Raw genomic sequence first — 18,549 nt, forward strand, 5'->3', positions numbered from 1 at the left:
AGTGCTATTTGGAATTTACAATCTAAGTAACATATCTACATATCTATATCTTTATCTATGCCAATCTATTTCTATACTAGTCTATATCTACATCAATATATTTATATGTATGTATCTACATCTATATATATATATATATATAATGTCCACTCATCAACACACACTAATCATCTGAACATCAGCTCAAGAGTATGTGAAGCAGCAGCACAGGAAAAATTAACATCAGCTAGTGGTGATTAAAGCTCCTGTAAGGAACTTAAAGTACATATAAGTGTGGCACCTTGTGTGGAGTCGTGTATGATCAAGAAAAAAAAAAAGAGATTCTTCCTGCTTATTTTTCACACTTAAAAAAATCACAAACAAGGATCTTTGCTTTGAAAAATGTAAAAGAAAGAGCTTTTTTGTGCAGGGTGCTGTCTATTTCTCCCTCTGACACCTACCCCACAGTAGTAGTTACAAGATAACTTTTGAGGTTATATCAAAGCATCAATATCAATTTTAGCTTTTGAACACCAGCTAAAAAAGTCCACATAAGAGCTTTAAAGATTTTCAGGAAGGCAACATTTGTTTATTTTCGTGACTCTGCTGCCATGGATTTGAATGTTGAGTACAATCAATAATGAGCCAGACGCCATCCCTTCTAAACTAATAAAGGGATCTCAATGAAACAATTTCTTAAATACTCTGCAGACTTCACAATATTTTAGTGTAACAGTGCTTTATTTACATCTATGGAGGGCAGGGTATTTGTAGAGCAGGAAAAAATGACATTTTGTCTAAAATATGCTATTAATGATTGATAAGCATTTAAGTTTTTTGAACCAGAAATGTTTCAGCAAACGTTGCAGAGTCAGTGATAATTTTGTGAAATGAATTGCAATAAATGTGTTGAAGTGAGTGTTTATGTGTGTGAAACTCATATGACAGCCCCCACAACTGTCAGACTATCGCCCTCCTCCTTTTGTTGGGTGACCCCAGAGAATGTGGTGGGAATGGGCACTGGGAGAGAGATTATGGAGAGACAAAGACTGCAAAAAGAGGAATGAGAGAGGGATAGAGAGAGCAAAAAGGCATAAAAAGAAAGGGAGGGAGAAAAGAGAGAAAGAGAGAGAGAGGGGTCAGGGAGCCAGCTGATGTGAAAGTGCCTCCGATCACCTCGTGCTTCTCCTCCGCCCCCTCGCTCTGTCTCTATCTGTTCCTCTCTTTCGTTCTTTCGTTCCCACTTGAATTCCTCTCCCAGAGCTTCACTCCATTGTGACGTCAGGTTTCGATCGGCGATAACAACAGAGATGCGTCAGTCAGGGCCCACACACACACACACACACATACACACACACAAGTTAAAAGTGCCACTGCAAGTTAAGAGTGGCTCTCAGTCACTCAGCGTGCACACTCTCACACACACATACATGAACGCACTGACACACAGCAGTGGCCTTTGAGTGCATGCCCCTAACAAGACATAATGACAGCATTCTGCAGTAACCAAAGCTTGGACAGTTCCCACAGACAAGACAGAAAGAGAGAGAGAGAAAGAGCATTTCTTTCTGTCTTCACCTCTCCTCCTACTCCCCACCTCCTCCTCAACAACCCTGACCTTGTCCGTATCATGTGACTTTCCGCATATTGGTTGTATTTGCCAACAAAATCTGGGCAGAAGAATCTTCTGATGCAATCATACTCATTCAAATCTTTAAATTTCAAATACAGGGCCAATATGTCTGAGGCCAGGCTCTGAAAAGTGTGAGTCTTGCAGCAGTTTCGCTGTGGAAACCCACCTATTTTCTCCAGAGGCTGACAGTACCAAATTCTCAGAACCATGTATGTGTGGAGTGTTTCTACCGAGTACTCTCTCAGCTGGGTTTATTTTCAGTTTAACCTTCTTTGTGCACAGGACGATGTTAGCAGACAAACGGTATGCTTTGAAAGATTATCCTGCCTTAGGATCCAAACATTCCCCGACATACATGATTTTGACCATGTGAGCACAATCTCTGCATATTTGTCTGTCTGTCTGAGGAGCCACTCCCCATCCCGTCTTGACCCACCACACAAACACAGAGCTGAGTGCTGACTGCTTTCATTTTTTCTCTCATCAGACCTGACGTGGTGCAGGATTTGGGGGTGTATATTTTGAGGAGGGGATGGGGGCGATGTGGTGGTGATGGTGGGTGCCAGTGGTGGTGGTAGTGCTGGATGTGAGGGGTGGGGGGGTTACGGAGCCAAATGAAAACATGTCACTCAGGGCCCATTAAAACGTAACCCTGCCCAGGAGAAGAAAGAGACCCATATCATCATTAAGTCATCTCGGGGCGAAGCGAAAACCACAAATATTATTCCTGCACAGCTCCCCCCATCCTCACACACACACACATACGCGCACACACCTCCCCTTCTTTCCCTTCAGATGACAGAGAAGATGGGATGATTGGAGCTACGGTGTTTGCTCACTGCCTGAGAATGACAGAAAGATGTTTGGGGACTTCCTGATCATGCAATAGTTTGTATATTTTCAAAATGAGACATTCCTAGAAGTGAATTGTGTTTTTGTTGCTTTGAGTACCCATATTCCAGTAGTTGAAATGTTTTAAAAAAATAAATAAATAAAAATAAAATAAAATAAAATAAAATAAAATAAAATAAAATAAAATAAAATAATAATAACAATAATAATAATAATAATAATAAAGTATGAACTTTATTGATACTTAAATGTTAAATGGTCATGCCTTACTGAGTAAGTGTTTTATTACTTTCTAGGCTTCTCATAGTCATTTCTTGCTCTTTGCTTTTCATCTCATTCTACTGTTGTCACTGCAACTTCACTAAAAGGATACTCGTTATTTGCTCTTTGAAGTGGGGTTGTATGGACTACTTGTGTGTTCTGCATCCAAGAACAGTAGAACAGTATATAGACTTTCTGACAGCGAAGTAATGCATTGAAAAAACACTTCAGGCCTCATGTAAGGAATAACATTTTGGTGGAGCTTTTTAAAATCAGCTAAATAACATGATAAAGTTGACCCCTCTGAAGCCTAGCTTCTGTTCTGGTTCTCCAGGTGCCTTTTCAAGAAGGGGCCATCCTGAAACACTTACTTCGGACAAGAAGCAACCAGCTCCTCAAACCCTGAACTATCCCTTGAAACTGTGAGCAGTTCCTCAGGATATTCAACCCAAGTTATCTGTAGCCTGTCGATAACTTAGAAGCCGTTTATATTCGGTTTTAAAAAAGTTGAAATAAACATAATGTGGTCATGTTTTCTTGTAAAAGTACAGCAGGTTTAAGGATTTTTGTTAAACGAGAAACAAACTCCCTTCCATCTGTCCTGTTCTTTGGAGCTTTTTTGGGGTCAGACCTATGAACAGACCTTGATGTTTGAGGCCCGCCTCTTCAACATGTCATAGACCAGAGAGAAAATTCATATAGGATTACCCCGTCAATTCAGTGAGTGAAGATTTTGTGCTATCTTTCCACCTGAAAATTATTGAGGAAGTTTTTTATTCATTTTTTATTTATTTATTTTTTAAATTTATTTTTTAAATAGATAGAGCAAAATTTCAACACCATTTAAAAATGTTTAAATGTCACTTTAGCCCCATTTGGGAGCAACAGTACTGAATCCTTCACTTTCATTTCATTTCATTTCCTTTATTTGTTTCGGAGGGACACTGCACATTAATAAACATTTAATAGAAATGTAAATGCAACTGAGTTAGCCAAAAGGCTAGTTTACATCGGCTGTCCCTCCTGCCAGAACAGAATAGTTCTGCCAGTACCTGGTAGGGAAGAAATAAAAGAGATATATGATATATACAAATGCTGAGTGCAAATACCATGCTGATCAACAATAAAATACAAGGAGATAATGCATTGTTCCATAATTTGTGACCCAGTCTCATACTCATACTCTCTCATAACATATATAAATAATTTACACGTTTAGTACGCTTAGTACTTTAGATTGCGTAAGTATTTATTGCATTGTTACAGAGGAGGTTTTGCTACTCTTTAGGTTTAAACTCATGATCCTCAAGTCTTTGGACCATCCTACCAAATGCATCACCAACTGAACCACAGTGAAGGTAGGATGGTGCTCACTTTATTACTGTATAGTGTAATGACTTCTCAAGGGAAAATCAATATGTTTTGGTTGGGAACTTCAAACATTTCCAATATGAAACAATAAAAGAAAAAAAAGCATCATCCAAGACTATATGTAATTATGCTTGACCAAATCTAGTCAAAGTACGTGAGTTATTACCCTTTAATGTAAAACACTTGTTATCTCAACACATGGTGGCGCTTTATGTACAATTTTATAACATTTTGAACAATTTCAGATTTTAAAACCTCTCATTTACTTTCATCTATTAAGCACATATAGCTGTCAGCTATATCAAGTTGCCAGGTCTCACTCGGATAAACACGCATATCCACACACATGCACACACAGAGCCACCTCTGTAACCAGGGGGCATTTATGACGTTCAGCATTATGAAAAATGACTTTTCCCTTTGGGTCTTGAGGGTGGCAGTGATTATAATATCCAGATAATCATTTCAAACAAATTATCATAATTATCAATCCATCATGAGTCTATTTAGGCAGGGGGAGGAACGGGGGAGCGTGGTGCTGTAAGCAGGGGGTAAACTATGGCCTGAAGCCCTGGATCACTTCTGTGACCCATGAGCCTCCCTCTGTCCACATAATAGCCCTCATACATTCAGGGTCATTTAGCTTGCGTATTTAGAGACTCAATTCCCCAGCTTGATATGGAAGGGGGGGGTCTACACAACCATGTGCACATGCATACACCCTCCACTGCAGCTGACCCCCATTTGGCTCCCAAGTCTTTCAACATGAAGTGGGAAAAATCTACTTATAGGTCAAAGTTCATATCCACCCTGCTCGTTTCCCCGTTTACAACTCATGCTGTATGTAAAACACACATTAACTGCTGACCTTGCACCATGATGCTGGCAGAAAAACAATGCTAAAGTCACTTTAAAACAACATGTAACAGCATTTCAGTCAAGTAAACAAGGCAGTCTTCCCAATCTGAAAATGATCTGCTCCTAAGAGGAATATGTAAGGCAAGCACCCAGACAAAAAGTGACACAAACAGAAAAACCTGATCCTCTAAAAGAGATATTCAGCTGTGTCTTTTCATGATAAATCTGCTGTGAATAGCAGCATGAATTGATTCAATCTCAGTGGTATTGAGAGGTGAATGAAGGGGCTTCAAGAGAGAGGGAGAGAAAATAAAGCAAGAAAAAGAGATAGAAAGAGGAGAGATAGATAGTAGCCTTTGGGGGGAGATGATCGTCTTGGGAAAAAAGCAATCAGTGCTCATTGATTTTCTCTGCTGGTTGAATGGAGGGTGTCTATCTGGAAGTCATTATCTGCCATCTGATCTGCTGGAGTGTTTACACACGTCAGGATGGACAGCGGCGCTCTTCTGAAGATTAGCACACACAGACACACGCACACACAGACACACACAGCAAAGACTTTCCCTCTCCCTGTTTGACTACCACTTTTAAACCAAAGGAATCCAAAAAGAAACACAAAGTCCATCGTTTCCCTATTAACTTCCACACTGAACACACAGAGACTTAAGTGTGTGCAGTGTATGATTGAGACTATATGTAAGCAGGGCCTAGACAGCTAAACAGACAGATAGCCTTGTTTTATATCTGGAGACCAGACCAAACTAAACAATCCCTGATCCTATCACCAATAGCCACTGATACCAATCTATAGCTTCAAAAACACCGTCCTGTCTGCTTCGAGAGAGGGATGAAATGATTGGATGAGGATGGACGAGGTAAGCTGAGATGGGATTTTGGATAACACGTCTTTTTTATTTTCAGTGAGTGGGTGGGATGTGAAGATGCAAGTGTGTGTAGGCCAGTGTGGCTCAATCCATGCCTTAGCCAGTGCAGGATATGAACCCAAGGCTTTAGACCTCATATACACACACATGAATGGACACACACACACACTCACACACACACACACAAGTACAGCTGTAAGCTTTGAGCAGCTTTCAATAAGTGGGCTTCAGAAGCTACAATAACATCTTTGCTTCCGTTTTATCCCTCGCCTTAACCCTGACTCTAACAGTGCCCCCCACATGCCTTAACACTCAGAAACACACAGCAGTGTGGAGCCAGTGTTTTTGATCCATGTTAGTGTGTTAATGTGAGAAAATGGTGGACACATATTCCAATCATGATGTTATTACATGGCCACTGTGTTTCTTATTTCAACAGACTGTTATCAAAGAGTTTCCTGATTTAACTTCAGTTTGATTTCAGATATTAGTCTTTAAATTTACTTTCCATAGCTATATACCTATATACATATGTATAGTAAATTATCTGCACAACACAAATATATAAGTTTTTTATTTTCTTGTGAATACTTCCATCTTTACTAAACATATATAAACATTTAAGATAACACAGCTCTGTTTTGGTGTAATGTGAAGCACAGCAACCAATAAAAGCTAATGGCACATATGGGAGCACAAACACACACACCTTTCAGTGCTGAGGAAGTTTATTCACAAGTCAATTAACATTCTGCTTTAATCAAGCATAGCTGCAATAATGACATGGTAGAGGCATGAGAAGTCAGTGTTTATGTATGTCTATGTGTTGGTGTGTGTGTGTGTGCCAGTGCCTTGCATTCGTGTGTGAGTGTGTGACTGCACGATGTGGATGAATGAGTCATGTCATAAGGAATGGCTCATGCATAATTTCATTCATATTCATAACAGGCATGTGGTCTGCCACCGCCCGATGAGGGCCCACCGCAACTCACACTCTGCATAATGAGATGAGGCCCGAGTTTGTGTGTTTTTTTTATTTTTTTCTAAGTGTCGGTACACGTACTGAGCGTCTATGTTCTGTCGTATGTGCCCATCCAAGAGCGTTTCAAAATTTTACACACCTATCAGTGTATGGCGGTATGTGTGTCTTTTGTTGTGTATTTCTGTGGATAACTTTGTGTGTTTGCAGCGCTGTGCGCACGAACAGCTCTTATGTGGAAGGTGGTTAGTAAGTTTATAAAACTGTCTAGGTTTTTCCACATTGTACGAACATGTGGGAAACAGGGAACAGCCCAAACCACCTGCGGTCAACTCCTAAAATAAGCTCATTGACTAATGCAGGATTTCAAATCAACCAGGCACTCACTTATTTGCATGTGTGCCTTTTTATAAAAGGTACAGCAACAAGACCCTTGACCTAAACTCTTAAATAAAAAAATCCAAGTGATTTTGTTTTTCTTAAGTGTTATAAGAGCCATAACTGAAGTCAGACTCTTCGTGCTTTTTTAAGCACATGATCTCCCCCAACACACTGATTTTATTAAGAGAAGCAGGATATGTTTGTTGAAAAGCAGTCAAGTGAAATTCATTCATGAGGATCTTTGAAGATGAACCTACATTCATCAACAACAGGGCACAACAAGAATTCATTGAAACATTTCAACAGAAGACCCACGCACACAAAATTACACATCTGCTGAATCCAGTATAGGAACAGAAATAATTCAAAGATGAGATAAAACAAGAAGAAAAGAGTGTAATAGTAAAAAATAGTGCTGGGCAAGTTAGCGCGTTATTTTTGCGGTAACCCGACAATCTATTAATGCTGTTGAATATTTTATCGCACATTAGTGCATGTTGCTCACATGCTTTTATTTTGTAAATGTCTGTTGCTGACCGCAGTGGAACCGGAAGTGAAATTGGCAGAAAAACACGATGAGTAACCAAAACAAGCATGGAGAAGAGCGGCAACGCCACGGAACTTAAAGGCGCTCGCCGCTTAGTGTATCAGTCCGCGCGCACAGCGTGCCAGATATAAACAAACGCAGGTAGTCTGCCAGGACGAAGAGACACGATGAGAACTAGAGCCTTATTCAGCGGTGTTTTTGTGTGAAAGTAACGCGCTGAAAATTCTCTAAATAAAGCGTGAATGCAGACCGATATCAGAGTTTTTCAGTGGGAGTCTGTTTATTTGTGTTTTTGGTCAGGTAAAATATGGCCCCGTCTGAGTGCAGAGGAAACCTGCAGAGGAGCAGGGAGGGGGTGTTTGGTGCGAGCGCCCTGGGCTTCTGCTGCACAAAAACACTGCTGTAGGGGTAATTTCTGCCCTAAACCTTGTGATAGGACCCAACTTGTTCCATCCCGGAGTATCACTTTAATGCCCTGACAGTGGCAATAAGCTTTAATTTTGTATTTACATTTTGTTAATTTGATTTGCACTAAATATGTGATTTAACTGCTACTGTATAACAAGTACTGATTTAATGTTTGCATGACAGATGTTGTGGCACTTTCACAATGCGATTAATTATGATTAATCAGGGAAAACATGCGATTAATTACAATTAAAAGTTATAATCGTTGCCCAGCCCTAGTAAAAAATATGCTAGAAAATATATAATACAGGTAGCAATGGCCCGCTTAATTTGAAGGCAATACAGTACAAATTGGTACTCAGTCCACTATAAGGTGAAGGAATCACAGTTTGAGTAAATCTTTGAGTATTTAAATCTATGTTAACTAGTGTAATGAGTAAACTGAGCATTGCTATATCAATAAACTTTAGTCTAAAATTTGATTAGCAAATTTTCACAATTTCAACAACTTCAAAAAATCTTTAACCATTCATTTTAGATCAATTTGAATTGTTTTTGAAATACAAAAACACCCAAGAAAGGAAGAAAATGGGGTAAACATAGGACGTTTGTGTTTATTCATTTTATATATAAAACACAGGTTGTGGTTACCTTGTGAAAAGGGGATGCTAGCTTAATAGAAAACATAACTGATACTTTGTCATTTGACTTTAACTCCTGTGTGCTAAATACTTTTAAATTACTCTCTAGCAAACTGAAGTAAAACTGCTGTTATCCACTTTAAACAATAGTTATGAAATAGTATGAAACAAGCTATGAGAGGTCAGTTGGTGTCCGTCAGGTAAAATGACGGCACACGGAAATCAATATATTCTAAATGTATATCTTTTTATTTACATAATGTTGTGAATTGCAGAGAAAATGTGTCGAAAAGGGTCGCCTTTGGTTGGGAATTTTGTTTTTTTCTCAAGAATTTAAGTCCAAACACTTCACTGCCTTGTCCGTTTTAGTTATAAATATCAGTTTCATCCAAACTGCCACTGACTCTGTGCTACACCTACATGTCCTCAGTCATTCTGAGAGTGTCCACTTTGCTGCCCCCATTGTTCTTTCATGGACCATTAGATGGACATGAACTCTCTTGCTGTCCTGTCTTGACCCAGTGACACTGGCCATAAAACTAAACTGCCCAGCCTCTTCAATAAATTTATCACCTCATAAAGTGGTCAGTGAGTGGTCAATGGGACGTGTCGCTCACAGTGTGTGCAACTGTTGGTGTTCTTGTCTGCACAACTTAATCAAGCATAAAAAAGAGATGTTCATTTTTAATAATGCTCTTAATTTTTCTGGTGTTTTATCCAGAGAAAGCTCTGAAAATTTGATCGTACAAAAAAACGTTCTAAATATCAAAGAGCTTTTTAATTAGTGCATGAAATAAAGTTTGTGGATGACCATTGTTGCATCATAAGACAAAGTTGGTTTAAATTTCAAATAGAAAACTCATTCGCTCAAATTATGTCACACACACACAGAGACTTTAAACTCAAGATTAAAATCTATTGAAGTATTCTTACCACCTGAAAAAAAGTCTTCCCCAGCACAGAAACTGGTGTCGTTTTACTACACAAAACACAAACTGGATGTTTGTATATTGAGGGTTTTTTCTTGACATCAGCCTGAGCAGATCCAGAAAATTTAAGAGGAAACATCTCACATACATTTGTCTTAAGCCACTTCAGCCCCACAGGGATTTTGATATCACGATGCAAAGTGTTGTTAAGTTGGAGAAATGGCTGGGGTGAGAGCAGAAGTCAAAAAGGAGGGAGTTGTGAAATAATACAGACAGGTAAAATGATCCTACCTTTTTGATGCAGCTGTCAGGTGAGGCTTCATCATGGTCGTTCATCATCTGATGAGAGAAAGAGAAAATAAGATGTTCAAATTTCTGAATAAGATATTCAGAAAGAGTTTAAACTGACACCTTTATTCAGCATTATGAAGTTAATCTCAAAGAAGTGCAGCCTCAACATGTGATGTGAATTAGGATCTGTTCATCAAAGCATTTAAAGAAAATATTGATCTTTGCACTTAAGGGTGAGGTTGTGGCTGTTGCCGCTTGATGACAAGAGCACAGGGTGTTCACAGTTCATCACACAGACCCTCTGGGCCACAAATGTGACCAGAGGGATATAATAATGGACTGAGAGGTCACAAAAACACACACTGAAGCAAACATAACACTACACACACACACACACACACACACACACACACACCCTGATGAATGAATGCCCCACAGATTTGACGTTAATTCTCCGCTTCAGCGTTGCAGGAAATTTTGCTGAGACTCTGTCTGTGTCAGTGTGTGTGTGTGCGCGTGTGTGTGTGTGTAATTAAGCCTTCAAGCAATATTTACTGGGGGCAGATGGGTGGTAGAATGCTCCCAGTGTCTAGCAGAGGAAATGAAGGAAGTGGGGGAATGATGAAGAGATGGGGCTGCTCTGTTGCAATGAGGGGGCATTTCACATATAATGGCAACCCAAAGTCTGTATGTCTCTTTTTCTCCTTCTCTGAAGCCCATTGATGGCAACTGAGGATCAAAGACGCGGTGCAGACTGTTTTCTGAACCGTTTTAGGTGGGGTGGAGGATCAGCATGGCACTTTACTGAGTTTAAGTGAAATTAGGCCTATAAAACTTCCTCAAGCACTGACACATGGCATATCTGAGCCTCCCTTTTCCTGCTCCCTATCCTCCCCATCTGCCCTTTAACAGTAGGTGTGCTGTTTGGGCGTTGTGACAAGACTGGCTGCCTTTATGTTAGAGCTGACATATTAAAGTTTGTGTTTCCTAAACCAGTGTGGCCCGTAAGGAGCGGGAAAGGGACATTTATCTGCTGTGGAATCTGGGGTGAAAACTGAAGGAACTGTGGAGATATTCTCTCACATACGTAATTATGCACCTTTCCAAAGTAGGATTCAATTTAAAGGAGGTGATGATGAATTGTGTATGTGTGTGTCTGAGCTTTTGGACACGTTTACACACATATGCTTTTAGGTAAAGGTGTCAGGAAGGTTGTCATTAATGACACTGATTCCTTTGTAAAATGATGAAAACAAAATCCACAATCATGGTAGAAAGTTCACACTCTTCTCTTGTCTCTTAATAAACAGAGAACCAGATGTGCCATATGTGAACAGATGCACCGTTGTGGTTTCCTGCATTAAGCTGTCAAGGGATCTGTTTCACAGTGTAACCAAATGGGAGCAATTACGCCACAGATACTTACAACAGTGTTCTAAGCCTACTTACACCTCATCTAAACCTTTACAGAAGCATCCTGTTCCTGAAATGAGCTCCAAACACTGCAAGAGTAAACACTCCATCCTCCCCTGAGAGATGCTGTCCTCCCCACAGACAATCCAATTTGACATATCCATTTGACTTGTAACTGTAGCAACCTTATTGGAAAATATACAAACATAGAGTACTTTCATCAAAATTGTATTTGTGTCCATGAGGAATAAACAACCTGAGACTCGATGTGGAACATCAACCGCATACTTGAACGATTAAAAACTGCCAAGAACAAAAGAGCTGTTAATAATGGGAGTAAAAATGGTCCAAAGTGTGTCTCGCTCCATGGTTTCTTTGCTTATTACATTTAAAGTTGCTGTTTTTCGCGGCTGTTCAAGGTTTAATGTATCCACAGATAAGAACTCTGGCCTCTCTGTGGTGTCTTCATGGGTTTCAGTGAAAATAGCTTCAGATGCTGATGTGGCAGCCCCAATGAAAAAATGGAGACACATTACTTCAGGAGCATTTTGCTCAAAAACAAACACCAGTCAGCTTTAAACACAGCGATAGAGTAGATAGTAAAATAAAGAGGGCGAGTGTGTCTGTGTGTATGTGTTTGGGGGTGGGGGGTGGGGGTGGGGGGGGGGTGTTATGGAGTGAGGACTTCCCCTTTCTTATAATGCACAAGACCAGCTGCAACAGTTTACAAAACCAACAGCTTGGCTGGGCCGTCTAAAATGCTACCAGGCGTTCAACTATAGGACAATTTCTGGACTTTCCCCCCGCTCTGTTCAGCTACATGCCAAGTGTAAATATGTGTGTGTATCAAATTGTGCAAGAGTAACCTAAAACTGTAGAGGACATGCAAGCAGACATGAGTGGTTTATACTGATGCCTTAATGCCTTTCAGCTTCAGGTGGGGGGTCGGGAATGAGTGGGCTCTCTGTCGTCCAAACCTCACTTTTGGATCCAGAGACTCTGAGCTGACTGTCAAGAAAAGGGTAATTATAAAGCTTCCTGGCATTAAATTCTACGCAATTACAATTAAACTGTTTGTCTGCTGAATGCTACCCAATGCTGACTCTTTTGTTGTTGTTTGTTTCTTATTAAACATTTGGCAATGTGATGCATTAGTAGGACTGGTGCAGTGAGGGCTGTAACTATAACAGTGGACCAGGTGGAGATTTTCAACACTGGTATACTTTCTTTTATGTACACACTCACACACACACAGTCAAAGATATACACTGGCACACAAACCAGACGAAACACACAGTCAGACACACACAGAATAGCCTGGCCTTGCAGCAGCACAAGAAAATAAATAAGTTATTAATTAGGAAAGGAAAATGTGATTGGCCAGTGACTGGCTGTGCTATGATTTATTGCAGGTGTCACCGTCGTCTCAAAGTGACTTTTACTCTAGGTCGGTAAGACCGCTCAAAATAGAGACAGGTCTATGTTGAGAGGAATAGATTTTCCAAGAGAGGTAAAAGAGAGGTAAAATTGTCCATTTGTTCTGTATCTGTAGCCTGCTGAATGCTGACATGTCAATATGTCTTATGGAAAAGAGAAAACACTGAAGCAGGGGTAATTAGAAAGTGTGTGTGAGTGTGTGTCTAGGCACACAAACTTCTCCCTTTGGCCCATATGACCTCAAACATAAACAAATCCAGTCGGGGCTTTATGAAAGTGCAGCCACCTGCAGAATCCTTCCACCACAAGCTGTCCAGACACTCATTAGGGGTATGCGTAAATGTGTGTTTGTATGTGTGTGTGCGTCTTTCACCATGTCTGCACTGTGTGCTCTCACACTAGGAGGGAGGGAAAACCCCGCCATTATTAGTGTTCATAGCTCAGCTTTTGTTATTGGACAGAGTCAGGAGTTTTTCAACAGCACTTTAGCACCAGTCATATTGACATGCCGTGATGACCGAGTGGACAAAAGAAAACATGACATAGTGAGAGACACTCAGCGAGTGGACTTCCTCGTTGTTTTTACAAGACCTGTTACAGCCTCGAACACATGACGGAGTCAAACTCTGCTCAGTTTATATTCAGAAGTCATTTAACACAAAAACAAAACAGCAGAAATCCCCTCACAGGCTTTTCTGCCCAGAGCCCATGAAGCATATGTGATGGTTTTCAATGTTTAGCTGAGCTCAACCCTTGAGTGAATGACTTGTACAGTAATGTTCCTGGAGTCTTGAATGCAAGGCAAGTTACCATAGCAACTAGAGGAGGATCTTACAAAGTTTTCTCATCATCATCATCATCCTTGCGCGCAAGAAAAAGAAGAGGGCCCCACTTGGAGGTTTTGGGCCGTAGGAAAATGTTAGCATTCTGTTGCCAAAAACAATTCTCTTTAACTCTGGATAATATGAGGCAATACAGCAACACGGCCCAATGGATGGCTGCGGATGTCACAAAGCCACAAGTTTCCAAAAAGAACAGGCAGCAAACAAACCTCAAGGCTTTTTGAACCAGGGCTCTGACTGACAACCCATTGGCTGCAAGAGCCACACCAAGAAAGCCACAAATTGAAAGTTTTGCTTCGCATTTATTGGGAACTTTTGCAGCTTCTTGGCATGCGGACAGGATTTCATTGCGGTGGCAAAGCCCTAGACAAGTTATTGATCTACTTGACGTATAGATGGGAGAGGAAGCAGTCTTTCACTGTGCGTTGCATTGGATAATAAGAGGCAGAGAAACATACTGCATGTTTGTGTCAGGGTGTGAGAAGGAACAAAAGAAACTGAGCACCATGAAAAGGAAGGTTCTGTTTCCTTTAAAATGTAAGCTTACTATCATGTCACAAAAAATGATCTCAGCAAATGGATCAGAGTCCTCTGACTCTCAGATTCTGGCAAATCTGATTGGAACACTTGACAAACAATAAAATGACAGGGCTGCTCCAAAAAAGGAAGAAAAGAAGCAGGGATATAGAGCCTCCTGTGTTTTTCTCTCTTACTATTATCTGAGCTCCATGATAATGAACCTGATACCAATGTATGCCAGAATCTGCAGACTGTTTGACTAAAGATACACGTTTGATCCAGGCTGCTTTTCAGCATCAACTTAGATGTTCCCTGGTTGAAGTTCCAACCCCATTATCTGGCTTGTCCTTTAAAAGGGTGTAAAAGGGGGCTATTTCGGGACTTCCCAGAGATATCGCCCTTGACAGTTGACCCAAAACAAGACCAGAGCTACAACGTCTTAAAAACATGCCTCAACAATGAGGTTGCTCACAGAGCTTAAGCAGGGAGTCGGGAAGACTGTTGCAGTAGTGCTAAATACCAGGAAGCTGGGCGTCCATCAGATAGGACAAATTTATGATGACTTCACTGAAACAAGGGCAGTGGGTTCTTGTGCCAAACCAAACACCAGGTGAATAAAGATTGAAACTTTCTCCTTTTTTTCAAGCTTCCTTGCTTTCTCAGTCTTGTGGATGGAATTATGAATATAATAGCTCTTTTGTTCCTAATCTTCATCTCTCCTTTCCTATGAAGCTTAAAGTGAGAAAATGATATCCCTCACTGGTAAAGGCAAAGGAAATTGATGGAAAAGGAATAAAAAAGATGAGACTGTTTCAGAGAAAATGAGATTAGCTTGACACGTAGAATGCTATGCGAATGCTTACACTGCTTCCAAACCCAACATCGAGATGGGTCTATGCAGGGTGCGGCCTGTGACTGCACTGAGAGTTGTTGGTGAGACAGAGCTTAGTGGCACAAAGGCAGATCTGGAAGGCAAACACTCAGAACTATTGTGTGACTCTGGAAAGTCACGGCCACTTGTCAAATACAAACGACTGATATTTACTGAACGCTCATTGACCCGGTGTGTCCTAAGAGTCTTTGTGTGATTTATGAAGAAAATGCCAAAGTGAAATATCCTGGCAGGGTTTACAGTGACTGTGGACAGGCTTGTCTCATCATTTCAGTGTCCTGGGTGATTCATGGGTCTTGCACAGACATGTGTGGTCGAGGTGCCACACATTGAAACACTAGCTAAAGATGAGCGATTGAAATATCTTCATTCGTACGTCTGACAGTTGTTCTTTTTGGCTTCATCACTCTTTGAGAGAGAGAGATGCTGCAAGGGGAGGTTTGCACTCAGTCAGCAAACAAATCTTGGGAAAGAAGCTCACTTTATGAAAAGAGCATGAGAGGAATGCAACCAAGGCTGAAGGATGGGGAAGTAAGCAGGATTCTGCAAATTTATTAAAAGGGCCATATTTTCATGGGGCCCCTGTAGGGCTATCCATCACCTGATGTCCAAGGACCCTTATCCTTTTAAGGCCGTTGACTCTGAAGTTGATATCGACATAACCATACAGATAAATTATCTGCTTGGCCTCTGCTTTATTGATAAGTCATTTGGGCAGATGATCAGTAATAATCATAAGTGAATAAGGGTATGCCGATAGATCTCCTGTGAGCAGATGTTGTGACAGCCACAGGGTTAAGGCCCAATAAATAACTCTACCTTTAGGCCTAAGAGGATTGCTAACACAGCATCAGCAGCTGCTGTAGCATGCCTTTCAGATAATGATATATCACGTCCTCCCTCTTCATTTTGATAAAGGTTGCAGTTTATCGATACATGGCAGCGGAAAGAAAAATAATATTGCCTTATATGTAATGATCTTCTATTCTTCCAATGACACATAATGCCTCGAAGCAAGCAGGGGGTTATGGGAGTAAGATTTAAGGTCTTGACTTGAGGACCTATAGATTGAATCAAAGGTCATGCCACGGATACTTTTCATTTCACAGACCTCGGCTGAGCAAGCTGTTTATGCAGCTTTTGCACATATAGATGTTTATGCATTACATAAATCTGATATTGGCTTGTCAGCTCAGCAATGTCATATGTTTCATATCTCCACTTCCCGTTGCAAACTGAATTTGTGTATTTAGAAACATACACCAGACCACACTGTCTGTCCCCTAGTCTAGTGCCAATATGAATCCCTAATTCAAACCAGGAATTCCTTTAGGTAGGTAGAAAAAGATGCAGAAGCACAGAGAGGGGGATCTCTCATCACATCAGGGTCTTTTCTGGACTGCAGCCACGGAGATATTGTCACGTGACGATGGATAACTGGCGAGTAAATTGCATATCGTTTATCCCGGTCCGGCTAAATATTTACACCGTTTGCATATTTCAACATAAACAGAGGGGTTTTGGTAGCTTTTCATTTCTCTTCTCTCTTTCTTCCCTCAAATCCAATATATGAACTGGAAGGGCAAGCTGGCTCAAACAAGATGGCTGGATGTGGACTGAAATTAAGCCGAGTTTAAGACAGGGGAAATGAAGAGACAGAGATGATTTGGAGAACCAAAGCTTTGTCTTGAAAGAGAACTTTTGTTTTGTATCTGTATTTGTGTGTTAGCTTGCCAGGCGTCCCCCTGGAAATCCATTCTGTGGTTTTTCTGCATTTTTGGACCACACACATATAAACATTCACGCAAATAGTCAAGCAGCTTGGGCATGAGCCCAAACATAGAAGTGAAAAGTCTCTAGTGACTTGGAGGCTAAGTGCGTGTGTATATGGGTCAGCGCACTAGACAAGCAGGGTCTTTCTTTAAGGCACTGAGGGTTTACACGGAGGTCAAACTCTGCACGCGATGACGACGGTGATGGTTATGACGATGCTTCAGAAGGCCAAAGAAAGTGACTCACTGATGAGTTTTCTGCAGTAGATAAATAAACAAGGCCTGACCATAGATTTCCTGCACAGAGTGTGTTCTTGTTTGTGTGAAGCACTTAGGACATATGAGTTTGATCTCATGCACTACGCATGGAAAATTGTACACATACTTGACCCATTATACAATTACTGGAGTACCAGCAATGTAAATCAGATATCACTACCCCTCTCCTCTTAACACTCAAAGGTTCTCTCCTGTCCTAACTCCTTCAATGGTGTTTTTGTACTGGTGTGTTTACAGGGAAGACTTACACGTTTGGTCATCAGGAGGGCAGAGGTAAATGGCTTGGTGTGTGCTGAAGGAAAGGTAAACAGATTCCTGTATTCATAAGACTTCTTTTGTTTGTCAGGCAGCGTGTGAGCATAGCTGCTTTTATTTTCTGGCAACACCACACTTCAACACACGTTTTGTCATGTATTTGATTCACCAGAACAAATGTGGTGCAAAAGGGAGTGTGACATTCCTAACATCGCAACTGGGTTGATGTGATAGTATTCTTCCTTTTACTGAAAAACATTTACAGTGGGATAAAACAGTTGAGTCGTACAATTTAACAGAGATCTCCTACTTAAAAATTTCATCAACAACTCCAGCATAAAAAATAAAGTTTTTGAAAGGTTGAATTCAAAAGCAATGTCCACTGGCTGAAGCACATACCTGATATTTATACCAACAATAACAACGGCAGCTTAATAGTTCTAATAGCAGCTATTAGCATGCGTATTTCTCTGGGTATGATGTGAAGATAAAACACAAAAAGAGCTTGTGTATAACAAATGGACTGTAACTACTGCTCTGGTTATTCTTGTGATTTCTTTAGTGGCCAATCAGATTACGTGGACGGTGGAAACATATAAAAGCAGAGCAGCTGAGGTAGCTGTTACTGCCAAAAGATACCGTCTGGAGATACTAGAAACAAATGCTTTCTTTCACCAAGGTGGTCCACAATAATAGATTTTTATAGTGTTTGTACAGAGAAAAAACAAACAAATTTGAGTGGCGCATGTATATAATGATCTGCAAATATTTGGTATTTTTTGCTTTTTCTAAAATTCAACTCTTGTTATGAGCGCACAAAAATTAGATACATCTACATAATATCATCAAAGCGTCCACACGCTTACACACTCTAAAATTTGTTTCATAAAAAGCACTTTAACGTCCTTTAGATTATTTTCTTGCATATTTTATTTTTAAAAACCAACTCACACTGAAACAATCCACATAAAGAAAATGGAAAATGCAAAACCTCGCACCTAAATTTGAAAATATTGAAAAATCCATTAATTCAAAGAGCAACAAGGCAACACTTTGACATGACAGACTGAAGCCTATCGCGCAAATGAATCATCCACCATTGTGTGCTCATTGATCCACTCAGTGT

The 18,549-nt window shown here is 40.4% G+C and overlaps 1 protein-coding gene across 7 annotated transcripts in view; it reads right to left on the reverse strand.

Annotated features, from left to right (window-relative positions):
• Positions 1 to 18,549, reverse strand: part of prdm16 (PR domain containing 16) — a 190,325-nt gene that overhangs the window by 77,815 nt on the left and 93,961 nt on the right. For all 7 annotated transcript variants that reach the window (XM_074681448.1, XM_074681445.1, XM_074681443.1 and 4 more), the window contains exon 3: positions 10,015 to 10,062. In XM_074681448.1, the coding sequence (XP_074537549.1) occupies positions 10,015 to 10,062 (48 nt within the window). The remainder of the gene's footprint in view (positions 1 to 10,014; positions 10,063 to 18,549) is intronic.

This window comes from Halichoeres trimaculatus, unplaced genomic scaffold, assembly GCF_033239565.1.
Source record: "Halichoeres trimaculatus isolate MK-OKI-2021-1 unplaced genomic scaffold, fHalTri1.1 fHalTri1_scaffold_11, whole genome shotgun sequence".
In the NCBI taxonomy this organism is placed as follows: Eukaryota; Metazoa; Chordata; class Actinopteri; order Labriformes; family Labridae; genus Halichoeres; species Halichoeres trimaculatus.